The sequence below is a fragment of the Mus musculus genome, chromosome 7 (assembly GCF_000001635.26).
Source record: "Mus musculus strain C57BL/6J chromosome 7, GRCm38.p6 C57BL/6J".
NCBI lineage: Eukaryota > Metazoa > Chordata > Mammalia > Rodentia > Muridae > Mus > Mus musculus.
The window spans coordinates 43,292,171-43,313,543 of NC_000073.6; the positions used below are offsets into that span (position 1 = coordinate 43,292,171).

The 21,373-nt window shown below is 42.3% G+C and overlaps 1 protein-coding gene across 8 annotated transcripts; it reads right to left on the reverse strand.

Moving 5' to 3' along the window:
• Positions 1 to 4,351: 4,351 nt before the first annotated feature.
• Positions 4,352 to 21,130, reverse strand: Zfp715 (zinc finger protein 715). 8 transcript variants are annotated; one of them, XM_030242976.1, is made up of 5 exons: positions 20,408 to 20,939; positions 18,861 to 19,015; positions 9,441 to 9,567; positions 9,000 to 9,095; positions 4,352 to 8,006 (listed from the first exon to the last, which is right to left on the reverse strand). In XM_030242976.1, exons 2-5 carry the CDS (start codon positions 18,993 to 18,995, stop codon positions 5,704 to 5,706), a joined length of 2,661 nt encoding a protein of 886 aa, XP_030098836.1. In that variant the 5' UTR covers positions 18,996 to 19,015; positions 20,408 to 20,939; the 3' UTR covers positions 4,352 to 5,703. The 8 variants fall into 8 exon arrangements, with proteins under 8 accessions (XP_030098836.1, XP_006541246.1, XP_006541245.1 ...); XM_006541183.1 differs by having other exon boundaries at positions 18,861 to 19,080; positions 20,875 to 20,929; XM_006541182.1 differs by having other exon boundaries at positions 18,861 to 19,080; positions 20,824 to 20,927.
• Positions 21,131 to 21,373: the final 243 nt, after the last annotated feature.

Here is a 21,373-nt window from a genome sequence, read left to right on the forward strand (position 1 = left end):
TTGGTAGAATGCCAGCCTAACATGGAAGAAGCCCTTTGTTCCACCTATCCATCCCAGCACCATATAAACCAGGTATGGTCAGGCATGCCTGTCACCCCACCACAGGCTCATCCTCTCATTCTGACTGTCCCTGTTGTGTGTGCAAGGCCAATTAGAAGACCAGATATAGCAGGCTGGGCTGAACCCTATAGGATTATGTGAAATTTAATTCAACTGCCTTAGAATTGCATCTTCAAGTAGAGGTTTCTCATCCTACCATGTGAATGAGCTTTTCTAGGTAGGGGCCTGGTTCTTGAAAAAGGCTAGAGCAGCCACCTCGCAAATGAGGGAACAGAATATCACCTCTGGTTGAGAACCATACTGGGCATTGATGTCCACCCCAGGTAAAAATTGTTCAATGGGGACAAGCGACAGTGTGGGTTTCTGGGGTACCATGCAGGGTAGCCACATCCCCCATGACTGTGATATCTTCCCCCTTACATGTCTGTAGACATTACAGTCAGGTCCCAATTCCCCAAAATGACTTAGACAGGACTCCAACCTGGTCAACACTCAGCATTCCTCAAAAACCTTGTAAAGTGGATTTCTGTTTGCCAGAAAAAGCCATTACTTTCTTGCCGATTCCTATAGTCCCCTAGTCTCCGGCGAGGACATCTAGTTCTCTATTAACAGACTTCCAACAGATAAGAGCTCCACGCTAGTTCCTAGGCTATTCCAACTAACCTGCCCTCCTCTCACAGCATAACCCCTTATAACTGGCAACTCTTTCCACCAATCTTGCTATCTTCTTTGCTCCCATAGCCCTGGCAACTCCCCACCTTTCCTCTCTGCTCTTCTTTCTCCCTGATAATAACGAGTGAACACATTGGCAGTTTCTTTACTACAATCCCTTGCATACAGAGAGAAAATATTAGTAATGGAATCTTATCAAACCCTTGCCTTTCCAGGTACCTTGCCATACCTATTAATATGGGTTTTAGACCATGGTTCCTGGAGTGAATCAAGGAACAGACGTAGGGAAAGCCCTTACAGGTAGAGGGGAAAAACAAACCAAAAACTCCTTCTCTGTTTTAAGTGTAAATGAGTGAGGTAAATTTCAAAGGAAGGGTTGATGACCTGCTTGATAAAGAAGTAGGCAAAAGATCGTTACCGTGGTCTGAGGATAGACATGGGCGAGCGAGTCTGAGAGGTAAACATACTATCTTAAAGTTATGGCAATAGATCAAGAAGGTCAAAATAGAAGTCTCTCAAATGATAGAGGAGGGGAATCCAATGCTCAACAGGAAATGATTCCTAGAAATAATGTGTAATAATTGCTGGTATAATAATTCCTAGAAAGCAGCAGCGATCAGAGACTGATTAGAAGTGTAATGATGTGGAGAAGTTGCAATGCTGCAGGTCCATAGGCTAATCACATTATCTTTGACTAAGCTTTTGTTTTTATATTTGTTTTATTTTATGGCTGTTTTGCCTGTATGTATGTCCAGGCAGCAAGTGCATGTAGCAGCCAGAGGGTATCCAATCCCTTGGATCTGGGATTATAGATACCTGTGAGCTACCACATGAGTGCTGGAAGTTGAACTTGGGCCTCTGGAAAAGCAGCCAGTGTCCTTTAACTGCTGAACCATCCCTCCAGTCCCATCTGAGGCTAGCTTTAGCCCCTGGAATAGCCATTCTATGCTCCCTGTGTCAGAACATACATCCGTGGCTAATAAGAGAAAACCTTCTTTGGAACCTGTTATTTTAGCAGACCACTAGATTCCACCAATCCAAAAGCTAAGAATGTCATCAGATAGCATCTGAGACCTATAGGAGACCTTCCTCCACCATGCCGTGACCACCTTTCTGATATACAATATATTTTTAATTGCCTTGATGACTTTCTTTGTTCTATAAACTACAAAACTTTGTGAAGCTTGCTTCCACACTTGGACATGGAATTTGGGGTAACCCAAATCTGTGTTCCCAGGCCATCATCACTCAAATTTGGCTCTAGAATAAACTCTCTCTTATTCCCTTTTAAGGTGAAAGATGTGGGTTTTCTACATCAACACTGAGATCCTGGCCCGCTTGTCATCTGAATGCCGTGAGCTTCCAATTCTCTCTGCTGCTCTAGGGCTATTTCGAGGGGTGTTTGCCTGTACCCCATTTAACTACTGAGAACAGTTTCCCAATGCATCCAGGGGATGAGCCCATGACATTACCATGTTATGCTAAATTCTTAGAACTATCCAAGGGTGTGCAAGGTAAGCTTGGGGAATGTGGGGGCTAGCAGGTGGGTTGGTTTTTTTTTTTTTTAATCAAATCAGATGACATTCTCTATCATGAGAGAATTCTCTATCATGCACATAATAGAAAAGGTTGTGGGGAAATAGAAAGCACAATGCTTGAGCTGAGATTACCAACAGACAACAGGGTTCAAATCTAGGCTTTTCTTATCATTGTAATAGAAGCTGTTTCCCTGGTAATTCAGTTATATTCATGAACCCTCAGTTTGACTTCAAGGGCTTCACACTAAATAAGCGACTCACCTCTTAGCTGTAAAGCTAACCAACATTTTCACAAAGCTATGAACATGCCCCAAGAAACCCCGTTTCCCCTCAGACCATCAATTCCAAAGCCAATCTACCATTTACCCTCCAGATTCTTCAGTCTATGGCAAAAAAAAAAAAAAAACCACCAAAAAACCAAAACAACAACAACAACAAAAAAAAACCAAAAAACCCAAATGACTAGATTCCTGCTCGGAAAGGGGCAGGGGTGGGAGAGGGTGAGCAAGAGACCAAGAGGGATAGAGGCTTGGAGGGAAAGAACAAAGGAATTACCATACCATACCCCGAAGAAGGTATGTAGGCAGAGACATGGAACCACCAGGAAGATGCAGCTTTCTAGAAGAGAAAGCTTGCAATCTGCTGGGTTTTCGGGGGGGAGGGGCAGAGGTGGGGATATGGAGATGTGCATATAAGAAATAAGCATCCATGCCTGAACACCCCAGATGATAAGGGGAGACAGAAGAAACCAAGGACTCGCAATCTTGGAAGCCCATGGCCTGTGGATCCCCACTGTGAACTCAGGATTAGATGAGGCCTGTCCCCAGACCTCTCTCAATGTTCCCTGAAACTGCACCACAAAATAAAGCATATAAATTGTTAAATACATATACAAATGAAATTATATCCTAACAAAATCGTTTTTTATTTTTATGGGTTTTTTTCCCTTTGTGGTTCATGTGTACACATGTAATGTGGAGGCCACAGGCCAACTATGGTGTCTTCCTTATTCTACAACTTATTTTTTAAACATCTCTTTTTATTATTACTTATGTGTGTTTCTGTGCAGAATGTATGCTACATGTGTGCAGAACACAACATCATATACCCTGCTTTAGACAGTTGTGAGCCACCTGCATTGGTGCTGGGAACTGAACTCAGATCCTTTGGAAGAAGAGCGAGCACACCTAACTGCTGAGCCATCTCTCCATCCTAGTTTCTGAAATAAAGTTTCTCACTGAACCTGGAATAAGCCAATCTCACTAGGCTGGGTGATAGCAAGTTCTGTGGATCCTACTGTCTTGACTCCCCCACCATCAAGTTTTCAGGCACACACCACTTTGCTCAGCTTTTTATCTGTGTCTTGAGGATACAACAGGTCCTCAGGCTTGACAAACTCAGTCATCTTTCTAGCCTACAAACTTTACATTAAAAAAAATTCATAGGCCACATTTATGTAATATCCATGATTTGTTGACTCTTGGTATATATCCTGCATGAACATATATAAAGGATTGGTAAGATGGCCCAGTGGGAGAAAGGGTGAAATACACACCTTAAAACCTAAATTCAGGCTGGGCGGTGGTGGCATATGCCTTTAATCCCAGCTCTTGGCAGGCAGAGGCAGGCAGATTTCTGAGTTCGAGACCAGCCTGGTCTATAGAGTGAGCTCCAGGACAGCCAGGACTACACAGAGAAACCCGGTCTCGAAAAACAAAAACAAAACAAAACTAAATTCAGTCCCCAAAACCCAGATGCTGTGGTGCACATCTTTATTTAAAGCACTCCTACGTCAAGATGGATAGATGGTGGAGAAGAGAGAGTATCTTCTGGAAGCGCTCACACAACTATCTTGGACCATGAAATGCAGTGTCTGAAAAGACAGATTCTGTATGCAAGGACTCCTGGAAGTTGTCTTCTTAACTCCATGGCTCACAATACCAGCATTCACACACAAATAGCTTTTAAAAATATGACCGAATTGTTGGTTCCAATATTATCACACATGCTACAGATAGAAAGGAAAAAAAGCTGCTTAGACCCAAGCTAATTTCAAAAGAAAAAAGCAATATGAACAGTGAATGCCTTAAGACCTCATTTATTCAAAGAAATCCATATAATAAAAAAATTGATGGTGCAAGCTCAATATGGAAACTGTTAAATAAAAATAACTACAGAGCACGATGGCTCGGTGGGTAAAGATGACTTTACCAAGTCTAATAAATCCAAATTCAATCCCCAGGATCCACATGGTGCGAGATCAATGACTCTCATTGATGTACTTATCTGACAGCCACATATACCTAGCAGCACATGTACATACATATATATACAAGATAAATGAATGTACCTTTTAATAATAAACTACTGCTTTCTATTTTGCAGTTAATTCTATAGAAAAATCCACAAAATTTTGAGATTACATACAAGTCCATACAGGCACTGACTAAATACAGGCACATGTGTACATATACTTACAAACATATATATATATATTTCATACATACATACATACATACATATGCCCATTTATAAAAACACCCTTTACATGGCTGGCACTTAAGGGTTTTACTGGACTCCCACAACAAATGGGGATATCTTAATGACTTAATTAATGACAATATCTTAATGACTTAAATTTCCTTAAACTTTCCAATACTTTAGTAAAATGTATCTTATCTTACATTCTACAAAAACACTTCTAAAACTAGTCAAGGTCAATGTGAAATGAAATTCATGTTTAACAAGACAAATATAAATGTGTGCTTATCATTATTAATTTGTGACATTCCTCATGCATGTTTGCTATATAAACAATCAATAGATTAAACAAATTTGTTTTCTGTAATATTAGGCAATGTGCAATTAGATCTCAGCATAAAATGAACTTCAAGTAAATAAAGAAATTTCATTTTGGAATATGCTAATAAGCTAGGAATTCATTTCTCAGTAAAACCTGTTATGTAGAACAGCACCTGTAAAAAACTAATTGTGGTATGAGTTGTATAATATATATGTTGAATTGTGACCTGTTAAGGACCTTCCTTCATTTAGAACACTTAGGGCATCCCCATCTATGAACTGATGATGGGACTAATCTCTGATACAGAAATAATTTCCAAGTCATGACATTCCAAAGCCTACTCAATGAGTTTCTCTACCCAATACCAAATGTGACCCACATTGTGAGAGACAATGGTCTCATGCTAGTATGAGACATTTGATTTTATAAAGTTAATGTGCTACTGAAGACTTTTTCACATTCAGAGCACAAAGGTCTCTCCTAGATGAACTCATTTGTTCATACTGTCAGAGTTGGGCATTAGAAGCCAAGACTTTCCCAGTTGCTGCATTTGGAAGGCGTCTTGTATGAATTTGATGATACACACTCTATTGTGTATCTGACTAAACCATTTTCCAGTCTTGACATTCCTTAAGGTTTGTCTTCAATATGAGTTTGTAGATGAGATGTCAACTCTGACTTCTGTAAGAACACTTTCCCACATCTCTCACAGATAAAAGGTGTTTCCTTCCTGTGAATCAACTTATGTTTAGAGAAAACTGACCTGCTTCTAAAGGCTTTCCCACAATGAGTGCACACATAAGGTCTCTCTCCTGTGTGAATTCGCTCATGTTCTTGGAGTTGGACCTTAGTACAAAAGGCTTTCCAACAGCTGCTGCATTTATAAGGTCTCTCCCCTGTGTGAATTAGAAGATGCACCTTCAGTTCAGATGGAGAGCAAAAGGACTTCCCACAGAAACTACATTTGTAAGGCTTTTCCACCATGTGAATTTTTTCATGTCTACTCAATGTTGACAACTGTTTGAAGGCCTTCCCACACACAGAACACACATAAGGCCTTTCCCCTGTGTGTATTCGAGAATGTGCCTTCAGTTGAGATGTTTTACTAAATGATTTCCCACAGTCAGGACATTTACAAGGCTTCTCTCCTGTGTGGATTTGATAATGTGACTTCAATTGGGATGGATAATTAAACAACTTCCCACAATCAGGGCATTTGTAAGGCTTCTCACCAATATGAAGTTGCTGATGGGGTATCAAAGTAGCCTCCTGGAGGCCTGTCTCACATTTCTGAGAGACAAAAGGTTTCTCTTTAGTGTGAATTAACTGATGCTTACGAAAAGATGACCTGCTACTGAAGGCTTTTCCACATTCAGTGCACACAAAGGGTTTCTCTCCTGTGTGGATTCGCTCATGCTCTTGGACTTGTTCCTTAGTAGAGAAGGCTTTCCCACAGTGGCTGCACTTATAAGGTCTTTCTCCTGTGTGAACTCGATAATGTGCCTTCAGTTGGGACATTTTACTGAACAGTTTCCAACATTCACGGCATTTGTACGGCTTCTCTCCCGTGTGATTCTGATAATGCACCTTTAGTTCACATGGAAAGTTAAATGATTTCCCACACTCATGGCACTTGTAAGGCTTCTCCCCTGTGTGACTATGGCAATGCACCTTCAGTTGGGATGGGTAATTAAATGACTTCCCACAGTCATTGCATTTGTAAGGCTTCTCCCCAGGGTGAAGCTTCTCATGCCGGTCTAGTATTGATTTCTGATTGAAGGCCTTTCCACATTGAGAACACACATAAGGTTTCTCCCCTGTGTGAATCCGTTGATGCACCTTGAGTTTGGCTGTTTTACTGAATGACTTCCCACATTCACGGCATTCATAAGGCTTCTCACCCGTATGAATCTGATGATGCACCTTCAGTTGGGATGGAAATTTAAATGACTTCTCACAGTCATTGCATTTGTAAGGCTTCTCTCCATTGTGACATTGTTTATGGGATGTCAACTCTGATTTACGTAAGAAGGCCTTCCCACAAATGTCACAGATAAAAGGTGTGTGATTCTTGTGAATCAATTCATGTTCATAGAAAGCTGACCCATCACTGAAGGCTTTTCCACACAGAGTACACACATACAGTTTCTCTTCTGTGTGAATTTGCTCGTGCTGTTGGAGTGCAGCTGCATTACAAAAGGATTTCTCACAGCTGCTACACTTGTAAGGGTCTCCTCCAGTATGAACTACACGGTCCACCTTCAGCTGGAATGGATGGCTCAGTGAATCTGACACATAAAGGAAAGCCTTTCCACCATTGTAGGAAACAATAGGTCTGTCCACAGTGAGAGTGATCTCAGGTTTATGCAAAGATATGGCATAGAGTACCTCCTGGCACTGAGAACTTTGATCTGCTTTCACCTGAAAACGGTTTCCATAGATCAGTGGTTGTTTATGGCTGAGAACATCTCCATTCCCAGTACTTCTGTATGATTCTTCTCCTCCATGAGTAACCACACAGTTAGCATTACAGGAGCCTGGTATAAGGAGTTGACTGGATGCAACAATGTCAATGAGCTGATCTCTTTCATTATGACCATTTGCTCCTAGGCTTACATCCAAACTTTTTGGAAGTGAGTGATATTGTGGAAGACCCTCTTGTGTTGAAATGAGGTAGGGTCCCAAAGGAATGGTTTCCCTGGGCTTTTGATATTCATGATCACTATTTTTGCTCAGAGTTTTCTTGAGGAAAGAACCAGGAGGGAAGAGTAGAATCTGGTTTTGTTGACCTCTCTTTGTAATGTCAGCACCCTGCCATAGTTCTTGTAAAAGGGAACACCATGAACCATCTCTTGTCACTTCACTTGCCACATTGCTATAAACTGATGTTTTCCCAGATGCTTTCTGTGGTAAGGTATCATTTCCTGATTTTTCTACAAACAGAAAGAGATGGAGGAATAAGCAGAGTGAATAGGATGGAGGATGAATAAATCATACAGATGGACTGAGATTGAACATTAATGCCTAAATCAGGTTCTAATGATGTTGATGGTGCTAACTAACAATTAGTAGAAAAAAAATTGTGTATTCAAAAAGAAAAACAAGTAGGAATTGCAAGATAACAAAATAAAGTATCAAGAGAAAATAGTTCAGAGGCCCATAAGAGAAAAAAATGATTAGTCAAACAAAAGGCCTTTCTGATTTGAATGAAGAAGATCCCAATTTCTGATCTCCAAAAATGAAGGAAAGGGACCATCTTAGAGGAACTGTGCTCACATATCTAAACAAGGCATGAGAGACTGTAAGCTCAAGGACTAAGAAGTCTATCATAATACAACAATGAGAACTGCTTGTTCAGAATAAACAGAGCCTTCAAGGCAAACCTATTAACACCAAGCCTAAGGTGCCACAACTAACTGGAAAAAATGAACCAGTCTAGGAAAGAAAATCAATGAAATCAGAGACAAACACAGAAAGCAAATCATAGACACAACACAAATGACAGTAAGAACCCAAAAGACAATATACTAATTCAAAAGTCAGATAGTAGAAGACACAAATTACAACCAGTTCTTTCCCCATTACTTGAGCAATATATTAACCAACTTGCCAGGTGTTCACAAACAAGATGTGCAAATAATTCTTGTGCACATACGCATGGGAATATAACCGGTCACTGTAAGAAGAAAATGCCTGAGGTAGTCCACTTAGGTTTACTCCTCTCCATGGACAGACAAGCTCATCCCACAAACTCATCTTTCAGAAAGTCTCACATCGCCTCACATCAATGATAAATGGACTGAATTTATTATAAAAATAAAAACTCCAAGGAGAAAACAACCTAATAGTGACCACCACTGAGGACTTGGTGAGACAACTGACAAAGGCATCATGAAATCTACCCGACTTGGGAAGCAATGGCTCACCTTGACATCTCTGGCCTGGGAATTCAGCCTTTGCTGTCTGTGCCTCCTTTCCTTTTTCCATCCTAAAGATGACTCCAGGACTGGGAATGGAATACCCTGTTAATCAAAAGGATATTGGGTTTTGGGGTAGTTTCTTATCTTTTAGAGATGATGCAATGAAGCTTTGCACTACCTCATTGGGAAAACCAAGTCAACACTCTTATTTTGTATAAATCCTAGTAGGTGAACAAAAGAAATGAAGCACCAGGACAAATGAAGTAAATACACACGCATGCACGCACACACATACACATGCACAGAGGGGACGGGGAAGGGAGGAAGGAAGAGAGACAGAGACTGACAGAGATTACACTTCTGATACCTCACTATGCTTTGGAAAGAGAAGGAAGAACATCTTTCCTCAATAAGGTCCACCCTGGGTCCCCAGCCAGCCGTGCTCACCCACTGCCAAGAGGTGGCTGTAGATCTCCAGCATCACCTCCTGGTACAGGCATCTCTGGGCGGAGTCCAGATGCTGCCACTCCTCCTGGCTGAAGTTCACAGTTACATCCTCAAAGGACATCCATCTCTGTAACAATGTACCACAGTTCACTGTGAATGACTCGTCATTGGCAAATGGAAAAGTTATATATATAAGGTTAAGTTTTTAATGATATTTCACATATTTTTCACAAAATATCTACTTTTCATTAATTTGGGGAGATAGAGAATGCTTATAAAGGAACCAATCCTTCCATCCATCATACACAACCACATTTCTTTCTTTCTTTTTTGGGGGGGTTGGGGGGTTTCGAGACAGGTTTTCTCTGTGTAGCCCTGGCTGTCCTGGAACTCACTTTGTAGACCAGGCTGGCCTCGAACTCAGAAATCTGCCTGCCTCTGCCTCCCAAGTGCTGGGATTAAAGGCATGCGCCACCATGCCCGGGCACAATCACATTTCTTAAGTACATTAGAAAAGGATTTCTTTTTAATAGTCTAAGAAAGAACACACAGCACAACATTAAGCAACAATATCCCAGGTTAGTTATGCTGGATCCACTGGATGCAACATTATGAAATTGGCATTTAGAAGCTGCTTTAAGTATTGACTTCTTGCTTGGAAACTAAATGCCAGATGAAACCTGACATCTCTGACTTCATTCTGGATCTGTCTTCTTGACTCTGGGTCACCTACCTTCCTCTACAGATTAGCACATAGTACTCAAAGAGGACCAGTCTAAACTACCCTAATCCCCTTCAAAGATGAAGATACAGAGATTGGTCATTGTCCTTAACTTTAATTTTTTCTCTTGAGGTTGTATACTAAAGCAGAAGTAACCAAGAACCCTCTCTTGTAATAAGGTCTTCTTAGTTATACATGTAGCTGCTTACCGATCAACTATGAAAACAAGCTTCCTACCTCCTGATCCCTAGTACAAAAATCAACAATTCTCTCTCTCCTTCCCTCCTCTTCTCTTCAAACAGAGTTTCATTCTGTGGCCCGACTGGCCTGGAACTCACTGGCCCAGAACTTGTTATATAAATCAGGATGGTCTAAAACTGCAGTTATCCTTCTAGCTCTGTGTAATAATTTCTCAAGATGTTTCCATTAAGTATTTTGCCCAGGTGAGAAAAGTAAGAAATGTACCTGCAATTTATCTTAACACTCCTTGCTCTCTGTACACTTGTACAATGTACCTCATAAGACTTCTCATACCACCTCGAAAAGAATACTCAAAAATAAATACACCAACCTTAGACACAGATTACATCACTTGAACATGGTAATTTCAAAGACCACAAAATCTTACATATAGCTAGTGCTAATAAATGTAAGCTTGACTCCATCTTCCAAAGCTCTCACAGGTTTTGGGTGTCTTTATGGCCCTTGGCTTCAGAAACTCCAAATTAAGTTCATATGGACACCTCTTGAAACTATTTTCTACAGGTCAACTCAGGATCCTTGGTCTACCTGACTATAGCTTGTGATGGTCACTGTTAATTGTTAACTTAATGTGGGAAGACCTGTCCTAATTACAGAAGAGACCATTCTTAGGGTATGAGATCTTGGACTATAAAAGGCAGAAGAGGGAAAACAAAAACAAAAAACAGGGCTGGAAAGATGACCTAGCAGTTTAGAACACTTGTTCTTACAGAGTACCTGGTTCAATTTCTAGCACCTACATGGTGCCTCACAACCATCTGTAACTCCAGTTTAAGGGGATCTGATGGTCTCATCTGGTTCCTAAAAGCATTAGGCACACACACTGTGCACATTAACATAAAAGCAAAAACACTCATCATACATACAAAATGAAATACCCCTCTGATATGGACTCAAGTTACACAGTGCACAGTGTTGCTCTGAGTCTCCCTCAGCCAACAGCAGCTATTGCCATGTGTCACCATCACACTAGACAGTACATGTTTATATTAGACACCAGCTTACCAGAACTATAAGGACCAGAGTGCATGTAAGTGACACCAACAAAAAGTAACTGAGCCAAATCTAAAACCTGTCACAATCTAAAGGATAACCCAAGTTATTCTTTAGAATAACAAGTTCTTAAGAAGTAATTAACACAGGAGAAAAAATAAGAGATTAAAAGACTAAAATACTTTTTAGTGACTCTATATGTGTGGGCACTTGGCTGGACCTTTTGAGGGAGACTATGCATATGATAGTATAAGCAGGAACAGTGATGTTAAAAATAACTTATGGTTATATAAAAAGGTGATCATCTCTGGGATAAATTCCAACACACAAAGAAAAGGATAGCCTTTAGTATTTGGTTACCCAATAACCTAGCAATGGAAAGGGATGAGCAGGATGGGAATATGCTGAAGTTACTCAAAGAAGGGGTTAGAAACACAATTCATTCTACTTTTACTTATGTATGAACATCTTAATAATACAACACTGACACCCTTCAGGTCCCCACAGGCATAACTGAGCACGTGCTATTTCTTTCTGAGCTGCAAGTACTTTTGACAGATCTTCTAGTCTGACACAAGTGACACCCGCCAACAGGCAAAGCACTGTCACTTACATGCTGCTTCTCTGTGTAAAATATATTCTGTATTAAAATTCCTTACATTAACATGTCAGGCATATCACTGTGACTACAATGGATAATTCCAGAAATATTCCATTGGAATGCCTAATAGGGAAAATATCAATTAATTATATTACCATGAGAAGTTTCCTTTGGAGGAGTCAACAATTTTCAATATATTTCATCCTGTGGATGGAATGCCTGCACAGCTGGGCTTAGTGGTACACAGTTTGGATTTCAGCACTTCTAAGGCAGTTGGCAGATGGACCTCTGAGTTTGAGGCCAGCTGGATCTACATAGTAAGTTTCAGCACAGCCAGAACAAGAGAGAGAAAACCTGTACCAAAACCAAAACAAGCTCCCGAGAATGCATGCACCTCCAAAATTCACAGCTACCTTTAACAGATGATCAGCTCATGACAGTGGAGCCTTCAGATAACCAATATGCTAAGACTTCAAAGCCTTAATAACTGGGAGAAGCATGGGGAGCCTTTGACTCAAAAACACAAGAGTTCAGAGCTGGCCTCAGCTCTACAGCTAGTTTGAGAATTTTTTTTAAGTGAATAAAGAAAAAAGTTAACATATCAAAAAACTCAGAAGGAACAAACACTGATAACTATAAAGAGTAAAAATGAACAGTAAAATAATGTAAACAATAAAAACAAGTAAAAAAGATATCATAAAGGAAAATCAACAAAGTCCCTTACAAATACTAAAATGTAAGCAAACAGCAATAAAAAATAAAGAAAAAAAGCCATATGTGGTGGTCTATGCCTATAATCCCAAGCCCTGGAAGGTGGAGGCAGAAGGATGAGGGATTCAAGACAACTGTGAACTGCACAGGGGGTTTGAGGCTAGTTTGGACTATATAAGACCCTACCAAGAAACAAAGACGACTAAGAGTGAGGAGCAGAAAGACCAGGTAAGTAGATGCTCAAAAAGTAAATGGACACTAGAGTGTAACCTCAAGCATATATTATGAACATATAAATTAAATCTGCAAGCAAATGCCCTGCTCTCAATGAGCTGACCAGCAGTGATCAGTAAGACTGCTGAGCCTGCACAGCTCTATCTACCTCGCTGCATTTACCCCAGCAGTGGAAATGCTGGGTGTCACACAACACACCTCACAAACTTGACTGCAGTTTTCCAAACTGGCCTAAGTGATACTCTCAGCAGTGGCTCCAAGAGCATTCCTCTGCTTCCTTGGGACACAGGCACATCTACACTTGATATTTTTAGTGTGGCTAATTTTAGACATTCCGGTGGAGGGAGCCATGGAGGAAGCTTAGCTTTTCCTGTTTCCTGAACCACACAAACAAGTCCCTTGCTCATTCAATTTTATATGGACTAAGCTTTTACAAGTAATACAGCCACTCTGAAGGAAGAGGCAGGCAGATTTCTGTGAATTCGGGGACAACCTGGTCTACAGAACTAAGTCTGGCCCAGCAAGGGCTACCCAGTGAGACCTTGTCTCAAAAAGAAAAAGAAAACTTTCTCACTCTGTGCCTTGCCTCTCTCACAAGGAAGGAATTTACACTGAGGAGAGTGGAGAACTTTGAGCTACGAGAGGGAGTGACTGGGGAAGGGGAACAAAGCGGTTAAGGACCATGACATGCTGATGACACCCAGACAATACAGGAATGGAAGACACCAGCAGACATTGCACAGGATAAAGTGAAATGACACAGAAAGCCTAATTTTCATACTCTCCATTCAGAAAAGTCACATTTCAAAATACTACAAAAGTGCAAGAACAGGTCTATGTGCCACTAATCAAACATCAAAACATTTTTGAAGCCGGGCATGGTGGTGGCGCACGCCTTTAATCCCAGCACTCGGGAGGCAGAGGCAGGCGCATTTCTGAGTTCGAGGCCAGCCTGGTCTACAAAGTGAGTTCCAGGACAGCCAGGGCTACACAGAGAAACCCTGTCTCGAAAAACAAACAAACAAAAAAATTGAAATCCTGCTTTTTAAAAGATTTATTTAAAAAATTTATTTATTTATTTTATGTATATGAGTATACTGTAGCTGTCTTCAGACACACCAGAAGAGGGCATAAGATCCCAATACAGATGGTTGTGAGCCACCATGTGGTTGCTGGGAATTGAACTCAGGACCTCTGGAAGAGTAGTCAGTGCTTTTAATGGCTGAGCCATCTCTCCAGCCCTAAAAGACTTTTTTAAATGTTATGAGTGTTTTGCATCTGCATGCATATGCACCATGTGTGTGCCGTATGCACAGGAGGCCAGAAGAGGCCATGGGATCCCCTGGAACTGGATGATAGACAGTTGTGAGCTACCACACTGGGAACTGAACCTGCTTCGTCTGCTCAACAGCAGTGTTCTTAACTGCTGAGTCATCTCGCTAGCAACCTAGAATCCTTTAAAAAAGAACAGTAACTGAGCTAAAAGACAGCTCAGTAGATAAAGGTATCTCCACCAAGACTGACAATTTTATGCCCAGGACCCACAGAGTAGGAAGAAATGATTTCCAACTGAAGTTGTCCTCTGACATCCACACTTTGTGACACGTGACAAAGAAATAATGATATTAAAAATTATCAAAAGAATGAGGGAAGCAGCACATTAAAAATAAAAAGTATTGGAGAGATAGCTCAGCAATTAAGAGGTCATAGTTTTAGTTCCCAGCATATGGTAGCTCACTCCAGTTTCAGTGGATTCTACATCCTATCTGGCCTCCTCAGGCACCTGCTTGCACACAGTGTACATGTGCAAACTCATGCAAGCACAAACACATAAATATATTTTTTTAATTTTTTAACCTTTATTTTTTTCAAAGACTTACTTATTTTATATGTGAGTACACTGTTGCAGTCTTCAGACACGCCAGAAAAGGGCATCATATTCCATTACAGATGGTTGTGAGCCACCATGTGGTTGCTGGAAATTGAGCTCAGGACCTCTGGAAGAGCAATCAGTGCTCTTAAACGCTAAGCCATCTCTCCAGCCAACACATAAATATTTTTAAAAGCTTTAAAAATAAATAGCCAGGTATGGTAGAACACACCTTTAATGTCAGCATGTGGGAGGTATAGGCAAATTACTGTAAGTTTGAGTCCAGTTTGGTTTACATAACAAGTTCCAGGACAGCCAGGGCTATCTAGCAAGAATCTTGCTAAATAAATAAATAGTCTCAAACCACAAATGGTCGAGGAGTGAGAGATGGCTCAGCAGTTAAGAGCCATCTAACTGACTGCTCTTCTAGAGGTCTTGAGTTCAATTCCCAGCAAGCACATGGTGGCTCACAACCATCTGTACTGGGATCTGATGTGTCTGAAGACAGCTACAGTGTACTCGTATACATAAAATGAATCTATTAAAAAACAACAAGACAGATGCTGGCCAACTCTCCCAGCACTCCTCAGTACCTGTGGCTCCTCCCAGCACTTCTTGTTCTGCCTCCTGCCTCCTATCCTAAACCTCTGTCCCAGCAGCAGGGCTTCCACTTCCCTTATCCTAGCTGAATCTGTACAGAACTCTACACTTTCTTGGCCTCTTTTCCCTGGCTGGCAGCTTCCAACTTGCTCTCCCTCCTACCTCTCTCCTCTCATGGTTTAGTCTGTGGGCCATGTTTATCCTGGTCTCTTCCCTCTGCCTGCTTTCTCCCTTGTATCTACAATAAAAATCTTGCCCATACTTTAGGAGAAGTCATGTCCTCCACTTTTTATTTCATTTTTCATTCAATAAATAGCAGTAATTGGGCCTAGTGAGATGACTCAGTGGGTAAAGGTGCTTGCCTATCAAGCCTGACCCCAAGTTTGGTCACTGGAACCCACATACAGGGAAAAAGAAGAACTAACTCTATAAAGTGTCCTCTGAGCTCCATGCCCACAAAAAAGGCAATCACATAATCATACGACACACACAAGTAATAAGATGCTTTAAATGGAAAACTAGTTAGACATGATGGTACACATCTTTAATTGGGAGGAAGAGGCAGGTGAATCTCTGAGTTGAAGGCTAACCATGGACTATACAGTGAGTTCCAGCCCAGCCAGGGATATACAGTGAGACCTTGTCTCAATGTATATGTAAAACATCTGAATGGTAGCATCCTTGGGGTAGAGTAAACGACAGAAGGTTTTAGAGCAAGGAGATTTCCAGCCCACAATATAAGCCTACCCAGAGATATATGCAAGAAAAAGTGAAATAGCATTTCCACGATACATTCAAATACAGGCACATTAACTCTGATATTTACTTAAACACCTAAATCTAGCCAGGCAGTGGTGGCACACACCTTTAGTCCCAGCACTTGGGAAGGAGACAAGCAGATTTCTGAGTTCAAGGCCAGCTGGTCTACATTGAGAGTTCAGGACAGCCAAAGCTATACCAAGAAACACTGTCTTAAAAAACAGACAAAAAAAAAAAAAAAAGAAAAGAAATAAAAGTTAAAAAAGTGAACACCTAAATCTATGGTGTTTGTCTCTAGGATTTACCTGAATAGCTCCAGTTTAGAGCACAGCAGTGCCCTACCAACGGCAGTCCCAGAGATAAACAAAGAATTTGGCTGGGTAAACATTAGTTTAAAAGTGGGTCTCTGTTTACTGGAAACGATCTTTAATCTTCCCCCTCAAAGGAAAACTACCTTGGCCTCCTGGTCACTTGGGAACAGTCTGCATTAGTTGAAAGACCCCACCCTGCTAACATAAATCCTGCTCTTTTTTTTTTCCTCTTCTCCTCCTGCCCCCAACTACAGTTTGCCCCCCAATAGCCTTTTCTTTCTATGCATGGAGGAGTCTAGTCTGGTGATTTACTGCGCTTTTGCTTATACACCCATCCCCAGGAGCTCCTTCCTGCAAGAGACACAACAAAAATTCAAAGCAGCTGTGATTTGGGGACTAAGGGCCTTGGACACATGAAAGGAAAATAATTCTCAGATGACAGTATAGAGGGCTAGCAGGACAATGCAGAGTGTAGAGCACCAAGGCCAGGAAGTCTACTTAGGGGACAGGGAATGGGATTGGCAGCCAGACCCTGGAGCACACTGCCAGGCTGGCAGCTGGGTCACATGAGTTCAACTGGCTGTGTCACCTGGGCCCCAACTTCTCTTTTTTAGACTGGGGCAAGAGCATCAGCTCAGGAGCCTCCTGTGAGGATTAGGACTGGGCCTGCACACAGGAAGCCAGCCCTGCTGCTTCCGCTGCTGCTAACTCCATCAACAGGACATACAAACACTTGGAGAAAATATTAGCACAATGAAAATCTAACCCGTAACACTACTCTTCAAAAAAAAAACAAAACAGTTGTGCATCAAGCAAAAATGTATGGACCAACAGGCAGCTGGAGTCTCTTTGGACACAGCTGTCAGGAAGAGGGATCTGATAAGAATTGCACACACAGTTAGGTATTGAGATTAGCAATCTGAGAGGCTGAAATCTGACCCTTTCCTTTGAAAGTCTAACTTTAAAGTCTTTCCCTGGAAAACCAGACCGCAGACCAACACAACTGTTCCTCTTTCGGATTTAAAATACCGTTTAAAAAGGTGTCAGTCTCGGAGCTCGTTGAGGCTCATTAAGGCTCATTAAGGGAAAACTACTTCCTGCTGTCTAAAAGAATGAAATCTCAGCTGTTATCTAGTTCAGGGTGGAAATGGGACATTCTGATCTGCTCCAAAGATCTGAACTTTATAAACTATTGTCCCATCGGAGAAGAGTTAATTCAACTCCTGGCTACCATTACTTGGGCAGGGGACAGCCACCAGAAAAGTAGATTCATCTGAAGACATGGTAAATAGTTGGGAGGAATAATTATCACCCTAACAGGCTCCCTCAGAACAGTGCTTGCAGATCTTCACTGTTAAGCTTCAGGCTTTTCTGAGTGCTAATACGGAAACTAACTTTTCCTTCTCTTTCTCGGATGCTGGTTCAAAAGCATACTAAGCATGATTTCTCTGAAATACTGGGCTTCCTCAGTTTCTCTGAAAATGCTACACCCACAGCTGTCCCTTTCTACTGTGGCTCACTGGCCTCATGCCTGTATATAAGGCTTAAGTCTCCTCCATCGCCCTCCTCCCTGCAACTACAGGATTTTCAGGATACCTGCTTTGTTACCCTGTTCTGTTTTCCCTAAAACAGAACATGCAACTTAAAACAGATCCATGAGACTAAGAACTGACAAACGAAAACTCTACCTCCTCAGATGCATCATTTCTTACAGGAATGGGCACAGCAGGAAAGCTTTAAGAACTGGGGATTGGATCTAGAGAGATGGCTCAGTGGTTAAGAGCACTGACTGCTCTTTCAGAGGTCCTGAGTTCAATTCCCAGCAACCACAGGGCGGCTCACAACCATCTGTAATGGGATCATGCCTTCTTCTGGTGTGTCTGGAAACAGCTACAGAGTACACACACACACACATAATAAAATCTTTAAAAGAAAAAAGAACTGAGGATGGCAAGATGTAAAAGAGGAACAAACCTAAAAAAAGAGGGCTCAAGAGGAAGAAGAACTTGACATTAAGTAGATGAGACATTATCTATAGTGGTATAGACATGTAACAATCCCACTACTGGAGAGGTTGAGGCAAAAAAAAAAAAAAAAAAAAAAAAAAAAAAAAAAGAAAGGAAAGAAAAAGAAAAAGTTGAGTTTGATAGCAGCCTGGGCTATATGAAAGAATTCCAGGCCAGCCTCACATTAAGACCCTGTATCAAAGAAAGAGAGGGCAAGGGGGTGAGGGGTAATTACTTAGTGTGTGCTATATATAGTCCCTTCCTAACGAGATTAAGATGGTCTCAGAAGTCTGCAGCTTCCTGCGTCTGCCCTGAAGACCCGAAGAACCAATCATGAAGTCACTCCTGCTTACCTCACAGGACTCAGGCTGCTCCTCTGCACCCAATGGCTGGCTCTTCTGTTGGAAATTTGGATCTGCAGCCATGGCCCCTCTGTCTTCTGTTCTTGACGTTTTCTTCGTAGCAAATCCAAATCCCTCAAGAGTCATGGACGTTGAAGAAGGGCTAGCTGTGGCACAGAAGGAAATCCTTAGGCCTGAATGATTGCAGTGGTCTCAGAGACACCGGAAATCACTAAAAGACAACAACCAAACATCTGACCATGAATTGGTGAGGGCCTATATGGAAGAACAGGTGTAGGCAGTGTAGAGGATACATAAAAGCCCTGCTCTTGTTATTAGTCTGGGTTCTAAAACAAACAACAAAAGAAAACAAACAAAAAATTAAAAAACCATCCATTAGGAAGGAAGGACACACTGCAGCACTCACATGTTAACTAGTAGAAAACCAATGTGCTAACTAACTTAGTCATTACAAAATGAGTACATAGGTGCTTATTGTAGGGATCCAGAATGCCATGCTAGGGAAGGCTCACTAAGCCCTCAGCACCTGCCTGAAAGGAAGTAAAATACTTACAAAAAATCAGTACGTTGCCAACTTAATTTTGATTGCATTTCAAACAAACTTTTTAGCTACACATATGCATTACTACTCTGCTTGATTTGCTCGTAGGTCACTAAATAGAAGAACAGGGGTACATATTCGAGCTGTTTTCATTCTAAGGAACACCCTGGCCACCATATCTATGCAGTCCCTTCTGTAGTCAGCATCTAAAAACAGCATTCCTGTTTCCTGTTGCACAAAGCGCTCAGGATGACAGCCAATTTTGATTGTAGCGTGAGTTTCTAGACATTTCCCCGTCTACACAGACACATTAAGAAAAACAGGCTTATCCAATCCTCACTCCCCCACTCCATGTCTGTCTGTGTGCCCCCTCCCCCGCTCCCATGTGTAAGTGTGTGTGTGTGTGTGTGTGTGTCTGTATTTGAGACAAGGTCTATTATTTAGCTCTGGCTATCCTGAACTTGCTATGTAGACCAGGCTAGCCTTTAACTTTCACTGCCTGGGCCCCATTAGTGCTGGGATTTAAAGATATGAGCTACTTACTCCTCTCAGACCAATACACAGTTTTTTAAGCACTCCAAATCAACACAAACATTAGGGTACAAATAAAACGGCCCAATATTATTTTGGTCAACTGCCAACCAGTGATCTTTAACGTCTGTATAGGATCCCAAAGACAGGCAAGCACTGATGCACATAATGTCCAAAGGATTCCCAAGTATGACTCTAATGTGCCCCAAAGAGTGAAAGTGTTTTTAATATTTGGGATCATTCCTTCAATAATGCTGGTCATCCAGAGGTAGGAACGAATTAGTTGGAAAAGGAGACCCAAAAGCAGCCCATAAAACAAGATTCCCTACTTTTACGGACCTTAGAAGAAATCTCTTGAGCTCAGCAGCCTAGATAACTAGGCAGCATGCAAAGCGTGGGACCCCCTCCCTCCCTCCCTCTCTCCCTCCCTCATCCGTGAGAGCCTGAGCACTCGCAGTTCCGACACCTGTGGTCTTGACACTTGCTACTTTGGTCAAGCCGACGGGATTTTCTTCACATAGTGCTAACCGGAATCAAGCCACAGTCACTGGCCACGCCAACACTAACGACCAGAGTCGCCCTCACAAGCATCCCACTCCCGCCCTAGGCTCCATCGCTGCCTCTGCTGACCCCTACGCCAATCACGGCTTGAGTGGGGCACAGGCCACCTCAAAGTCTTCGCCCTTAAGCTCCCGACTCCCACCCGGGGACCCGCTGCGTGCAGCGCCCACTCACTGAGTCCCGCCCCCTAATGGCCTCAGCTGACAACTTTCATGGACGACTGCGTGAAAACCCACAGGAGAGCACATTGGGAAGTGACAAAACACCCAAGATACGGGAAACCCTCGGGAACAGGGTGAAAGCGCACCACGCGACCCCCACCCCATCTGACGAGCCCCGGCAGCCGCCTCAGCCCAGTCCTTCAGCACAAACCAGCGCTCGGCACAGCACTGCGTCCTCCCACCCCCTGCGCCGCCGCCGCCGCCACTCACCTCACACTGCCCGGCCGAGAGCTCTGCACACGGCACGCCTGACGGCGACTTCCGCCCACGGAAGCCGAAGAGTCCCGGATGGAAAAGTTCCAAACCACCTCGCGGACCCGCCAGCGAAGTAACACTCGAATGACTACAACATTTAAGGTTTCACGGCCACTCTATTTCCGGTGTCTTTTAGATTTCCGGCAGGACATGTCCACGCCCAGTAGAATAATGCGCATGCCCACTAACACTTTTGACCCGAGTGTGCCTGCCAGCAGTCAGCATGGCAGACCGGGTGGTTCCAGTTTCCTTGGAAACTGTGGTGGCGGCGTGAGTGAGCTCCGGACGTTGGAGGCCACCATCCAGGAACTTTGATTCCATGTGGGCGGGCAGCTAAATGCAACGCCTTTGAGTGGAAGTCTGAAAGCTGTCTCCCATATGGTGTGACAGGCCTG

Coding starts and splice junctions, on each gene's coding strand:
- Zfp715 (XM_030242976.1), bottom strand. CDS start 18,995: ATGACTCTTGAGGGATTTGGATTTGCTACGAAGAAAACGTCAAGAACA. Junction 9,568..18,860: donor AGCAGCCTGAGTCCTGTGAG/GTAAGCAGGAGT, acceptor ACATTGTTACAG/AGATGGATGTCCTTTGAGGA. Junction 8,007..8,999: donor CCCAGGCCAGAGATGTCAAG/GTGAGCCATTGC, acceptor TTCTGTTTGTAG/AAAAATCAGGAAATGATACC.